The sequence below is a fragment of the Nicotiana attenuata genome, chromosome 8 (genome assembly GCF_001879085.1).
Source record: "Nicotiana attenuata strain UT chromosome 8, NIATTr2, whole genome shotgun sequence".
NCBI lineage: Eukaryota > Viridiplantae > Streptophyta > Magnoliopsida > Solanales > Solanaceae > Nicotiana > Nicotiana attenuata.
Genome location: NC_031996.1, coordinates 11,640,645 through 11,653,877, shown reverse-complemented (window position 1 = coordinate 11,653,877; position 13,233 = coordinate 11,640,645). Strand labels below are relative to the sequence as shown.

General features: G+C 33.3%; 1 protein-coding gene across 1 annotated transcript; it reads left to right on the top strand.

Annotated features, from left to right (window-relative positions):
• LOC109230909 (40S ribosomal protein S23) lies at window positions 448–2,423 on the top strand. Its single transcript, XM_019396387.1, has 4 exons — window positions 448–563; window positions 1,694–1,849; window positions 1,946–2,072; window positions 2,158–2,423. Exons 1-4 carry the CDS (start codon window positions 559–561, stop codon window positions 2,296–2,298), a joined length of 429 nt encoding a protein of 142 aa, XP_019251932.1. The 5' UTR covers window positions 448–558; the 3' UTR covers window positions 2,299–2,423.

The following is a 13,233-nucleotide window of genomic DNA, read 5'->3' as shown; positions in this document are numbered from 1 at the left end:
TAATTTGTAAGTAATCCTTGTTTAGGGCGGGTAATATACCAAATTAGAACAATTTTGATAAATAAGTTCCAAATATTGTAAAAAATCCCAAAATAATACTCCCTCCGTTTCATATTAAATGAGATACTTTCCTTTTTAGTCTGTTCCAAAATAAATGACACGTTTCTAAATTTGGAAATAATTCAACTTTAAACTCTTCATTTTATCCTTTTTGCCCTTAATGAGAAGCTTTTATAGCCACACAAATAGCATGGTCCCACAAACCTTTTACCCCTTAAGCTTTTAAGACCACAACTTTCAAAAGTATTCTTTTTTTTTTAAAATTCCGTGCCGAGTCAAACTACCTCAAACAATATAAAACGGAGGGAGTAATTACACAAGCCCAAAGCTCTTCAGCCCAAGTTCGAGAAGCCCAATCCAAGAGCTCCAATTCATTCAATAATTCAAAAACACAACTTCAATAAAGGTTAGGGTTTTACGAGCGGCTGTCTCTTCTCTTCTCATCTGCAACCTCTCAAACCCTAGTCTGAAGTTTGAGCTTCTTTTCACTCAGCAAACATGGGGTATGATTTGTTGTTTTTCTCCTTTACTCATTTTCTATGCGTTACAGTCATCTTCAAATTGCATTATTTCCATGTGAAAACTTTATATCTGCATTTCAAGTCTAGTGTTTTGGTCCTCTTTTAATCGATTCCTAATAGTTCTCTCCCCTTTTGCCTATCCTGGAATCTGGGTTCTATTGTTGTCTGCTTAAAAATGAATATTTCTAATTATACCGGATATATTATATGAATAACCTATGTAATGCAGATTTTATAGCTTTTTCCATGCCCAATATGTATCAATTGTTAATCGAGTTGCTGGACGTATGAAAATTTTGAAGTGCCTGATTGCTAGAAGGTTGTAATTTGAAAACGGTGGACGTGGAGGTTATATGAACAGTAGATTTGTTGCACGAATTGATGGTGCTTTTAAAAATTAGCAGATTTTTTTTATGGAGTTACCACCTGTTGCTGTGTGAGGCAGCAGGTATCCCGTGGAATTAGTCGAGGTCCGCGTAAGCTGGCTCGGACACTACAGTTATCAAAATAAAAAATAGCAGATCTTATTCTCTTTGTTGCTTAAAGCGCTTTGTAAGGAAATTGCTTGACGTGTTCAGGAGTTCTGCAAGATTAGGAATAAGAAATTTGATGTGCTTCTTCCTGGATTTTAGAAACAAATTCTAAGATACCAAGGCAATTAGCAATTGGAAGATCATTGTTTCTTTTTTTGATTTGCACCGGGTGTCCGAGTCTCTTAGAGCCCCGACTAATCCCGGGGGTGCACAGGCCCTCGGCAAGGAGTTTCCCGCAAGTGCACCACGGTTAATTCAAGTTTTACCCAGTCCGATGGCCCTCAGAAATTGTTTGCACCCAGTGGGTTTCGACCTTGAGACCTTGAAAGGGAGCAAACCCCAAGGCTCAAGTCAATTGCCACCAGGCCAATCCCTGAGGGTTGGAAGATCATTGTTTCTTGTAGTTTGATATGTTTGTTTTGCATTGAAGTGTCTATTCTCTATTACGATATAACGTTCCCCCAACAATGAGTAATAGTTGAAGTGTTCTGATGTACTTAAGAATATATTAGTGAAAGTGAGAAAGCATATGCTTCTGATCAGTACGCGAGTTGTCTCTTAATAGGGTAAAATTTTCAGGAAGACACGTGGTATGGGAGCTGGACGCAAGCTGAAGTCCCACCGTAGAAGACAAAGGTGGGCTGACAAGTCCTACAAGAAGTCCCATCTTGGAAATGAATGGAAGAAGCCATTTGCTGGCTCATCCCATGCTAAAGGCATTGTGCTTGAGAAGATGTAAGTAGTTCTCTTTTACTCGAGTTTGATTACTTATCCATTAGCCATTCTGTTTCAAGAACCCTTGTATCTAACCAGATAATTTTGAAATTGTAGAGGTATTGAGGCTAAGCAGCCCAACTCTGCTATTCGTAAATGTGCTAGGGTTCAATTGATCAAAAACGGGAAGAAGATTGCTGCATTTGTTCCTAATGATGGTTGTTTGAACTACATTGAAGAAAATGTGAGTCCTTTGCTTCCACATATCTCCTCGCACAAATTGTTTTTCAGTTTTCTTAGTTCCTGACCGTTTATTTTTGGAGTTGCAGGATGAGGTATTGATTGCTGGATTTGGTCGAAAGGGTCATGCCGTGGGAGATATTCCCGGTGTCAGGTTCAAGGTGGTGAAGGTATCTGGTGTATCTCTCTTGGCTCTCTTCAAGGAGAAGAAGGAGAAACCAAGATCTTAATTTTTCATTTTGCCAAAATACTGTTGCCATGTACTTTTAGCTGTCTTGAGTTACTACTTTCTTGAACAACTATTTTTAATCTAGGCATATTGCACTGGAATTTCAGTTCATCCCTGTTGAGTTCATGGTGTTTCCCTAACATCTTGCGAGTTGCAACCCCCCACAACATCTTAGTTCAGCTACTGTGGTATCTCTTTACACGAGCATCTTAGTTCAGCAATTGTATCATAGAAAGAACATTCAGCCAAAGAATAACAAAATACAAAGAAATGGCACCCTTTTATGATTCAATCTTAGCCAAGTCTGACATCTACTAAAGGGTTCACAAGATTATCAGCATTTTAATCAAAAGTAACAATATAGAAAGGTCTCCTTGAAAATAGCAGAATTCATTCAATCAACAAGTTACACTACTTTCTCTTCATCCTAGTAGAAAATATATAAGTAATCTGCTCGAAGAAACTTCCATAGAGTTTTGTCGACATAATATGGTGTGAACAATCAACTCCTAGTTTTTACATATGCAAGAAATGGTAAAGTGAATTGGAAAAAAGGAGAAGTAAATGGTTCATTTTATGAACGAGGTCTTGTTTCTACATGAACTAAATCTGATGAGCGCTTAGTCGAGTGACAGATAGCTAAGGAGGCCAGATATTCACGAATGGAATTCAAACTAAATTTAGGAAAAAAACTATATTAATATATACGGCATGTTTTTTGGGGAAAAGACGGGAGTACCTATAAAAGTGAAACTAGTTACCCTGCTCTACCCATTAAGAAAAAACTAGGGAAATTACCAGCTATGTCCATTTATAAGTAGTTCATTACAGAAATTGGCCAATTGATAAAATATTACTAATATTAGCCAAATTAGCCAATTAGCTATTTGTAGCAAAAAATATCAAATTTTTGCTTTGTTTTGAGTGGGTGTTATTAGAATAGATTGGGCACAACATAAGAAGCTTGAATCTCAGTTTTGGGATGATTTGGTGAAGTTTTGAGGTGGTTTGAATTGAAAATTCGAAGTAAAAGCTGAACATGAAAAAAAATGATATGTGTATCACACTGTGTATCATTTGTGTATCACACATGTATCAATTGTGTATCACACTGTGTATCCATGTATACCTGTGTGTGTGATACATGCGTGATACATGTTTGATACATGTGTTGCAGAAGACTTTTTTGAACTCGAATTAATTACGAATTTTGATACAAAACCAGTCCAAATCACCTCCAATCTTCCTCAAATTTTGTATGTTGACTTATTTATATATTTTCAATGAATTTCAACTATGCCCATTGAAAAAGTTCCTTTTTTGTTTAGATTTTTGGAATATTGTATAGATTTTTGTATTTCATCACCTTATTTGTTACCCCGTCCATGAAGTTTCCTTTCCGTCTTGTATCTAATGTTGCTAATCACGCTTAAAAATATGGAAGGTGATTTTTGCATGTGATTCTTTGAGAGAAAGAACCCTATTATTTGGTTTTTCAATTTTTGTTGGCTAGTTTTGGTAAGTTTATGACTAATGGCTAGAGGTTGGTAAGTTGAGATTTATTTGGGACATTTGTGTAAGTTTCCCAAAAAACTACCCTCTATAGCCCCTCAAAATTTTAATAGCCCATATTTTGGCCCACTTATAGAAAATGGCCCTTCGGCCTAAACATATTGCATATAGTAGCCGAAAGGAATGAGCATTACTACACAAGCGCCTGTAGTTCAGTTGATAGAGCATCTATTTTCAAACTGAAGGTCGTAGGTTCGACCCTCCCTAGCGCGATAGAGCAGCCTTTTTCTTGCCTTTTTAAATTGTATTTTGTACTTCTGGATCTGATAAGTATTAGCTAAGAATTGAATGAAATATGTTATGCAGGTCATATACGAAATGTCTATTTTGTATATTTTTTGTATAATAACAGTCTATTTTTGTATATTTTTTGCATAGTGACAGTCTATTTTGTATATTTTTTGTATATTAACAGTCTATTTTGTATATTGATAGTCTATTTTGTATATATTTTGTATAGTGACAGTTTATTGTATATAAATTGTATAGTGGCAGTCTATTTAGTATATTTTTATATAGTGATAGTCTATTTTGTACATATTTTGTATAATGACAGTCTATTTAGTATATTTTTTGTATAATGACAGTGTATTTTGTATATATTTTGCATAGTGACGGTCTATTGTATATAAATTGTATAATGATAGTCTATTTTGTATATTTTTTATATAGTGACACTATTTTGTATAATGACAGTTTATTTAATATATATTTTGTATAGTGACAGACTATTTTGTATATTTTTTGTATAGTGACGTCTATTGTATTTAAATTGTGTAGTAAAAGTCTATTTTGTATATATTTCAACGTTATGCATAGTTACCTGAGAAAGAACAATCATAAAACTTCTACAACTCAATAAGTGTATCGTGTAAAATTATTGTAATACAGTATACTTAGTCAGTATACACTGAGTAAGTAGTTTCTAATACTTAGTCATTTGCAATAATCTATTTTGTCGGCCTGTTATAATTATTTTCTAATGGCACATATTCCTATCGTTCCATGAAATTAAATAATTTAATTTTTGCTGGAGTTAAATCTGATCAACAAATAATTTATTCTCTTGATCTCATTACTTACATTTTATCGCTTTATATTACATTTGTGTTCTATTTAATTGTTCTTCATTTTATCGCTCTTTANGCTTTAATTTGGTAGTTACCAAATAAAATTTTTCACCAGTTCTTCTTCGAGTTTTTTTTTAATCGACTTATTAGAAGAAAAAAATTAACACATGGCGAACCAGAAATGCTTGTGAGACCATAGGAAATAGAAACTAAAGGACGAACGAATTAAATTTTTTAATTTGGGTTAATGTTTTTTTTATTTTCCTTCCCTTCTCTATCTCCCATTTCATATCTATATTTTTTCTCTTTATTTTTTTTTTTNCAAAAATTATAGAAAAATATACTTTCACTAACAATTTATATACAATAGACGGCCACTATACAAAATATATACAAAAATAGACTGTCATTATACAAAAAATATATTAAATAGACTGTCACTATACAAAATATATACAAAACAGACTGCCACTATACAAAATTATACTAAATAAACTGTCATTATACAATTTATATACAAAATAGACTGTCACTATACAAAATATATACAAAACAGACCGTCATTATACTATGACTATACACTAATGATACATTTGGGATAAACTAAAATATAGAGGATATACTTTATGTATAAAAATTGTATATATATACTATTACATTGTATAAATTTTGTATATAAAGTGTATCCTCGATATTTTAGTGTATCCCTAATGTATCATTAGTGTATATTTAGTGTATAGTGACAGTCTGTTTTGTATATATTTTGTATAGGACAGTCTATTTTGTATATAAATTGTACAATGACAGTCTATTTTGTATATTTTGTATAGTGACAGTCTATTGTATATAAATTGTATAATGGCAGTCTATTTAGTATATTTTTGTATAGTGACAGTCTATTTTGTATATATTTTGTATAGTGACATTCTACTTAGTATATTTTTGTATAATGACAGTTTAATTTTGTAATATTGTGTATAGTGACAGTCTATTGTATATAAATTGTATAGTGACAGTCTATTTTGTATAATTTTTGTATAGTGACAGTCTATTTTGTATATATTTTGTAATATACCAATATTCAAATTTATTTTCACCTAAAGAAATACATAAATATCCATGTAAATATATACTATTGGTGGGCCTGAAATTATGTTTCCCATCAAAATCAACTAATGATATACATGTGGAAATAAAAATTTATTTGGTTAAAACCAAAGGATTTCCCTAGAAAAGAAAGTTAGCCCCAAAAAAATAAGGCAATAACAGAGAGCTTGGGATTTTTATTCAAATGTGGTTGCCCCTCTCTCTTTAGCCAATGATTTTCCTTTTCCACTTTTAAAACAAAATCAACAGCCCTTGAATTCCTGAAAATATATCCTAATAACAAATGAGTTGATTTGTTCCTTCAGTTTGGTTTGGAGTTGCTCTGTTAAATCGTTATATTATGCTTACTGCATTAATTGCTAAATCTCTTGTAATTAGTTCAAAACTGTTCCATTATTGATTTCATAATCCAACGTAAAAAACAAAAGAAGTAAAAGAAAAAGTCCAAATGAAAATCAATAAAATGCACATGCACATGACGAAATCTGAAATCTATCCAATATCATTTTGCAATGTTGCATGACTAAAAATTCCAGGAAAACAACCATGTGATTATAAAGTATGGATTTACGTTAACAACAAAGTAAAGATTAAACCAAATATATAAAATGCTACAGTTAAAAATGAGGGGTTTTCAATAAATTATAAGCAGCGAAACTGAGAAAGAAGCAGAAAGCGGTACTTTTGGGCTAGCCACTAAAATTACTTTTGGCCTATAAAATGTGTATTGTAATTTTGGGCTACCGGATGTTATAGGTTTGGCCGGAGTGGCTATAGATGATATTTGCTCTTAAATAACTACAATCTCCTACCATTTAATAAACAAACGAGTATATCAAAATAACTACCCACGCTTAATGCCCTACCTATAAAAACCCAAAAGCTGTTCAAAATTTCAGAAAATAAGCGCACAAAATTGACATTTCCACCAACATACCCTAATTTGAAGATCGCTAAGTGTGAAAAAACAGATCGAAGATGCTGATTCGCATCTTGTTTTCGGATTTTGATTTCGCTGGCAAAGCAGAATGTCAAAAAATTATAAGTATTACAGAAGTTTAACGCTCAAACTTCTGAATTTTTAGCTGAAAATTTTATTCTCGATTTGGAGATATGGAGATGTAGAGGTTTGATTTCGAAAAATCTTTTGTTGAAATTCAATATTTGACATCAACACTGTTGAAATTTGCATTGTTGAGGTTCAATTTTGGACATAAAAGTGATTATAACTTCAGAATCATGGAAAATATACCAATTCTGCTGCAACATAGTGGAGAATGGGATGATAACAATAATTTCATTAATTTTCATGTTGATGCAATTCTAATAAAGACTTATTGGAAATTTGAACAACTTCTCAGAGAAATTGCAAAGCAACTGCAAAAGGACAGTAACACAATAGTTATTCAGTATGCTATTGCTCAAGGATATCCACCAATTACAATTTGCAGCGATATGAGTGTTAGTGTTTACATGGAATTGAAAAAATCAAGTGCAGGGATGACAACACTTCCCCTGTGTGTGTCGTTTGCTAAAAATACTATAGCTGCAAGCACCTCCAATTTCGATGTTGCTCCAATTTCATCAGAAATTGCACAATTTGAAAGCACTGATATGATTAGTACGTTTGATGTGCAAGAAGGAGATGACACCAGTTTAGAACTTGATGATGCAAACATCATAACTGATCAATTTCATCAAAAAGTTGAAAAAGGACAAATTTACAAAGACAAGAACCTGCTGGCTCTCGTTATGAAACAGTATGCCGTTAGAGAAAAATGTCAATATCGGGTTAATAAATCATGCCCAAAAAGGTTCGTCTGCATGTTTTCAAGTAAAAAACTATGTGATACCTATATAGTATATAAGTATGCTAAATCAGTATACTATGCGAGTATGCAATTGTATTGGTTTGTCTGTATTTTATTAGTGATACTAGTATAGTATATAAGTATGTTATATCAGTATACTATGCGAGTATATAACTGTACTGGTTTGTCTTTGTTATTATCAGTAAAACATAATACCAATCAGTATATATGTATGCTAAATCAGTATACTATGTGAGTATAGAATTGTGCTGCTTTGTCTATATTTTTTATCAGCAAAATATGATACTGATACAGTATATAGGTATGCTATATGAGTATACTATGTGAGTATATAATTGTACGAATTTTTGTGTGTGTTTTTTATCAATAAAACATGATACATAACTGTATTTGTATTATAAACAGGTATACCCTTGAATGCGCGGATGAAAGATGCACTTGGAGACTTAAAGCATCAAGCCTGCGAGCATCAAATCTTTTCAAAGTGACGGATTTCAATTCTGTCCACAGTTGTTTAACTGATAAGAGATTTTGTTCACAAAAGCAAGCTGTCTCAGCTTTTGTTGCAGTCGTGGTACAAGATAAACTTGTTGACCCGAAAACCATATATACACCAACAGATATCCAGAGAGACATCCAAAAAGCATATGGTATGGACTTAAGCTACATGCAAGCAATGGAGATCAAAAGAAAAAGCAATGCAATTGTTGAGAGGAACACCAAGTGAGTCATACAAGAAAATGCCAACATATCTTTATATGTTAGAGTACGCTAACCCAGGATCAGTAACACGACTACACACTGAAGGAGATGGGAGCTTCTTGTATGCATTCATAGCTATATATGCATCGATTAGAGGATGGATCTATTGTAGGCCAACAGTTTTAGTTGATGGAAGTTTTTTAAAGTCAACATATAGAGAGACCATACTCACGGCTTCCACGCAAGACGCAGAGGGTAAGAATACAATCCAATTACATTCAGTTAAAGAAACAAAAAAGATTTTCAAATATTATATGATACCAGTATGGTATACAAGTATACCAACAGAGTATATAATTATTTTGCTACATACCTGCACCTATCTATGACTATACTACTATATGAAATACTAAATTAATATTGTGTGTACAATTCAATTACATTCAGTTAAAGAAAAAAAAAGATTTTCAAATATTATATGATACCAGTATGGTATACAAGTATACCAACAGAGTATATAGTTATTTTGCTACACACCTGCACCTACCTATGACTATACTACTATATGAAATGCTAAATTAATATAGTGTGTTGTAATTGATATTTTGTTCTTTGGGTTTACAGGACAAATTCTACCCCTCGCATATGCAATTGTTGATTCGAAAAATGATGCATCGTAGGAGTGGTTCTTCGTGCAGTTCAGAGAAACCTATGGACAAAGAGAGGGAATGTGCATTGTATCAGACAGGCATGATGGTATATGGGGAGCAACTTCAATTGTCTATCCAGAAGTCCCTCATTGTGCATGTATGTTCCATCTGTGGAATAACATAAAGACAAACTTCAGGAAGAGCCAAAAACAAATCAAACAAGTATACTTTGCGTTAGCAAAAGCATACACTGTTGAAGAATTCAACAGGCATATGGCAGAGTTAGAAGCTATTGATAGTAGAGTGAAAACATACCTGATGGATATTGGATATGATAAATGATCCCGGACGCATTCCAAGGAAAATAAAACCATGACCATGACATCGAATATTGCGGAATTGGTAAATGCAGCAAACAAGCACACAAGAGACCTCCCAGTTGTGAATTTGCTTGACTTTATGACAACATTGATTCAAGAATGGAATTACACCAATCGGAAGGATGCAGTGGAATCATTTATGAAGATTGGTGCAAAGTATGAAAAAATACTAGCAGATAATTGAAAAAATACTGGCAGATAATACTATCTTATCACAGACGATGACAGTATGCATTTTCAAAATCATAAAAACACTGCATGTACTGTAGTTTTACTTTTTTACCTTAGTGATTTCACTAAATAATTGAATATTGTTATTTAAAAAATACTATTACTTCATATAGCTAATGACTTTTCTTAATTAAAATTATACTAGGTGTTGCCATCAACTGAATTCTTACATTTAGTAATTGATGGCCAAACAAGAAATGTGGTGCGCGTACATGAAAAAAACTGCACTTGTGGGAGGTTTCAGCTAGACGATATTCCATGTCCACATGCAATGGCAGTTATACAAAAATTCCATATGGATTCATACAAGTATTGCTCGGATTACTACAGCATAGACTACTTGCTGAAAACATATGAGATACCAGTAAATCCTTTGCCTGATGAAACAACGTGGCAAATTCCAGAACATGTCTCTTCGCAGGTGGTACTGCCACCAAAAGGAAAAATCAAACTAGGAAGACCTAAAAAGAAGAGAGACGTAGGAGGCTGGGAAGGAAATACAGTTACATGTGCACTATGCGGGAGAAAAGGATACAACCGGAGAACATGCCGAAATATTCCAAAGAGAGATTGATATAATGCTTCAATGTTTTTATAGAACTCATATATCGTAGAATCATAGCATTTGAATTGCAAAGAAATAAAATCCATTTCTTGCACTAGACATATATTTGGTATGATGATTCTTTGCCAAATTACTTTTTGGCAACAAATTTATATGGCTACTTGTGTTTTCAATAAGAATCTGTTTATGTTCTATTTTAGTATATAAAAGTGGGATGCATTTACATCTAGTTGCTGCAGGAAAAAAGATGCTAAAATATAAATGTGATACCCAAGTGGTATATCTGTATATCTTATTGGTATCAAAATATGTGCAGAAATAGAAGTGGTGCCGCAAATGCAACATTTGTACATACATCGTTAACAAAATGGGCACGCTTTGCAGCTCATGTCTGTTATGAAGTATAACAAATTGGAAGCCATTTACATGCAGTTATTGTACATCATCAGGTACATAAATACAAGGTGATAACCAAATGGTATATTTGTTTACCTTACTGGTATATAGTTGTATTGCACTAATATGGCTAAACCAAAATACGCGCAGAAATACAAATGGTGCACCAAATACAAAGTGATACCCAAAATGCGCATGCTTTGCATCTCATGTCAGTACTTACATCTAGTTGCTGCAGGAAGAAAGGTACTCAAATACAACGTGATACACAAATGGTATATCAGTATACCTGATTAGTATATAGTTCTACTGCACTAATATACCTGAACTAAAATCTTTGCAGAATACAACTGGTGCAACAATGCAAATTATGCACAAATTTTCTTAGATTCAACTACAACTAACAACCACTCTCAATATAATTTCAAAACCAGTTCACTTCCTAAAAATATTTCTTCTCATTCAAATCAATGCTCGCCCTGTTCTTCAACAAAATAACAACATAGTTCCTCTTTTTGAACATCGTAACTCCCTTAAAAATACACCTCCAAAAACAACTTCTGCTGGTGTATTACAGTGAACTAATAATGCTCCTCCTACTACAAATGGCAGTAGTAGTAGGAACTAATAGTGCTGCCATAACAGCCATGTTCTACACTAATGGCTCGACTCCAAGTGCTGACAAAATTCTGTCTCTGAAAGGCAGTCCTAATAAACCAACAACTTTATGGAAGAAGCCTAAGAAAAGCCTAATAAAACAAACTGAAGATACATTCCAACATTAAAATAGTTATAGCAACATATTTGTACTATTACAATTGTATTCCTAGAAAACACTTTTAAAAGCTAGCATTTTTACAATCTAATAATGCAAAATACCATACTTCACCAAAAACTATTAAAATCCTGTAAAGTTTTCATGCTACGATTAACTAAAACCAAAAAGAGACCTATACTACTTCTTGCATTTCTTTCCACGAGTCTTTTTAGGTGCTACTGGAGCCTCATATTCACTTGATTCGCCATACAACTGCTTGTGCCTCCCATAGTGCCACAACAGTATACCAAACCTAGCTCGTAGACCATCCACATCAAAATTGGCAACAGGGATTGGAAGATCTTCAATAATATACTCAGCAAAGTATGCAACATATACTCCACAATCTCTAAAATAAAATAAATGAATAGAATATAAAAATCAATTAGAAGTGAAAATCTTAATATAAATGAGGAAAACAAAGTTAAAAAAAAAAAGTAACTATTCTTACGAATTTTGCTGTGTTGGCAGATTTGTAATCAGTTCAATCTCAAAAGGATCAGTCAAATCCTTTCCCATGTGCAGACCATTTTGTACTACAATGTCACTTATTTGGTTATAAAATTCAATGCTAACTAAAAATAGGGGGATCAACACAGCATATGCCTCTGCCACCTTTTGAATAGCTTTTTTGTGCTTTCGACTACGTAGCGAGTCATATACGTAAAAACATCTCTTGTGGATGATACACACCCCAATATCCAATGCCACTCTTCTGCCAAATTAATTGGAAAGAGGACATGATCAACCTGGTGCCATGCAGTGTTGCAATGCATCCTAAATCCTTTCATGTACTCCATGATATCGTCTGATCTATCAATCAAATGATCTTGTTTCCCACCTTTTACAAATTATGTGAAAACCCTTTGAATGATATTATTAAAAAGAGTATCTGTAGTTGTGACTTTGATTGGCATATTAATTCCATATTTCGCCTTCTTCCTAAGATAGTAGAATATAATATTCAAGTGCTGCAAAAAAGAGAAGAAGAAAACATGACTAACACTAACAATATGAATGAACTACTACAACAACAAAAATAAAAAGCAGTACACATACCGAACTAGACAGCGGCTTGCCAGAATAGATTAAGGTATGGAAAAACGTCTTATCATCAATCTGTTCAACTTCAAAGTTAAAACAAGGGTCCAGCTTTTGATCTCCCTATTTCGTATAAAAGAAGATATGGAAAAGAAATATAACAACAAAATTAAGAAAACATGAAAACAAAAGTACATGGAAACGAATACGCACTCTCCCAATTGCATGTTTGCTTCGACAAAGTTTGAGAATGCAGTCGTAAGCTTATAATGAACAGCCACTGAAATGTCATTTACAAATGGAAATCTTCCTTTGATAACCTTTGAGGATCCCCCAACTGCACTAACACCAGATTGCCAGTCATTCCTATACGGCGACTGTTTTACAGCTACAGGGCGCCTTCTCCGTCTGAAAACTGCAGGAGTAGTTTCAACATCTATTTGTGTCTGGACAATACTTCTTGATACCGACTGATCAGGTTTACACTTATTTACATCACGGTTGTCAGTTCATTTCTAGATTAATTTACATTACGTCTCCCTCCTTGTGTAATGACAACAATTAGATCAAGTT

What these genes read in the sequence shown, in the direction of transcription:
- LOC109230909 (XM_019396387.1), top strand. An exon ending in GGCATTGTGCTTGAGAAGAT is followed by an intron (nt 1,850 to 1,945) that starts GTAAGTAGTTCT and finishes TTGAAATTGTAG; the next exon opens with AGGTATTGAGGCTAAGCAGC. An exon ending in TGAACTACATTGAAGAAAAT is followed by an intron (nt 2,073 to 2,157) that starts GTGAGTCCTTTG and finishes TTGGAGTTGCAG; the next exon opens with GATGAGGTATTGATTGCTGG.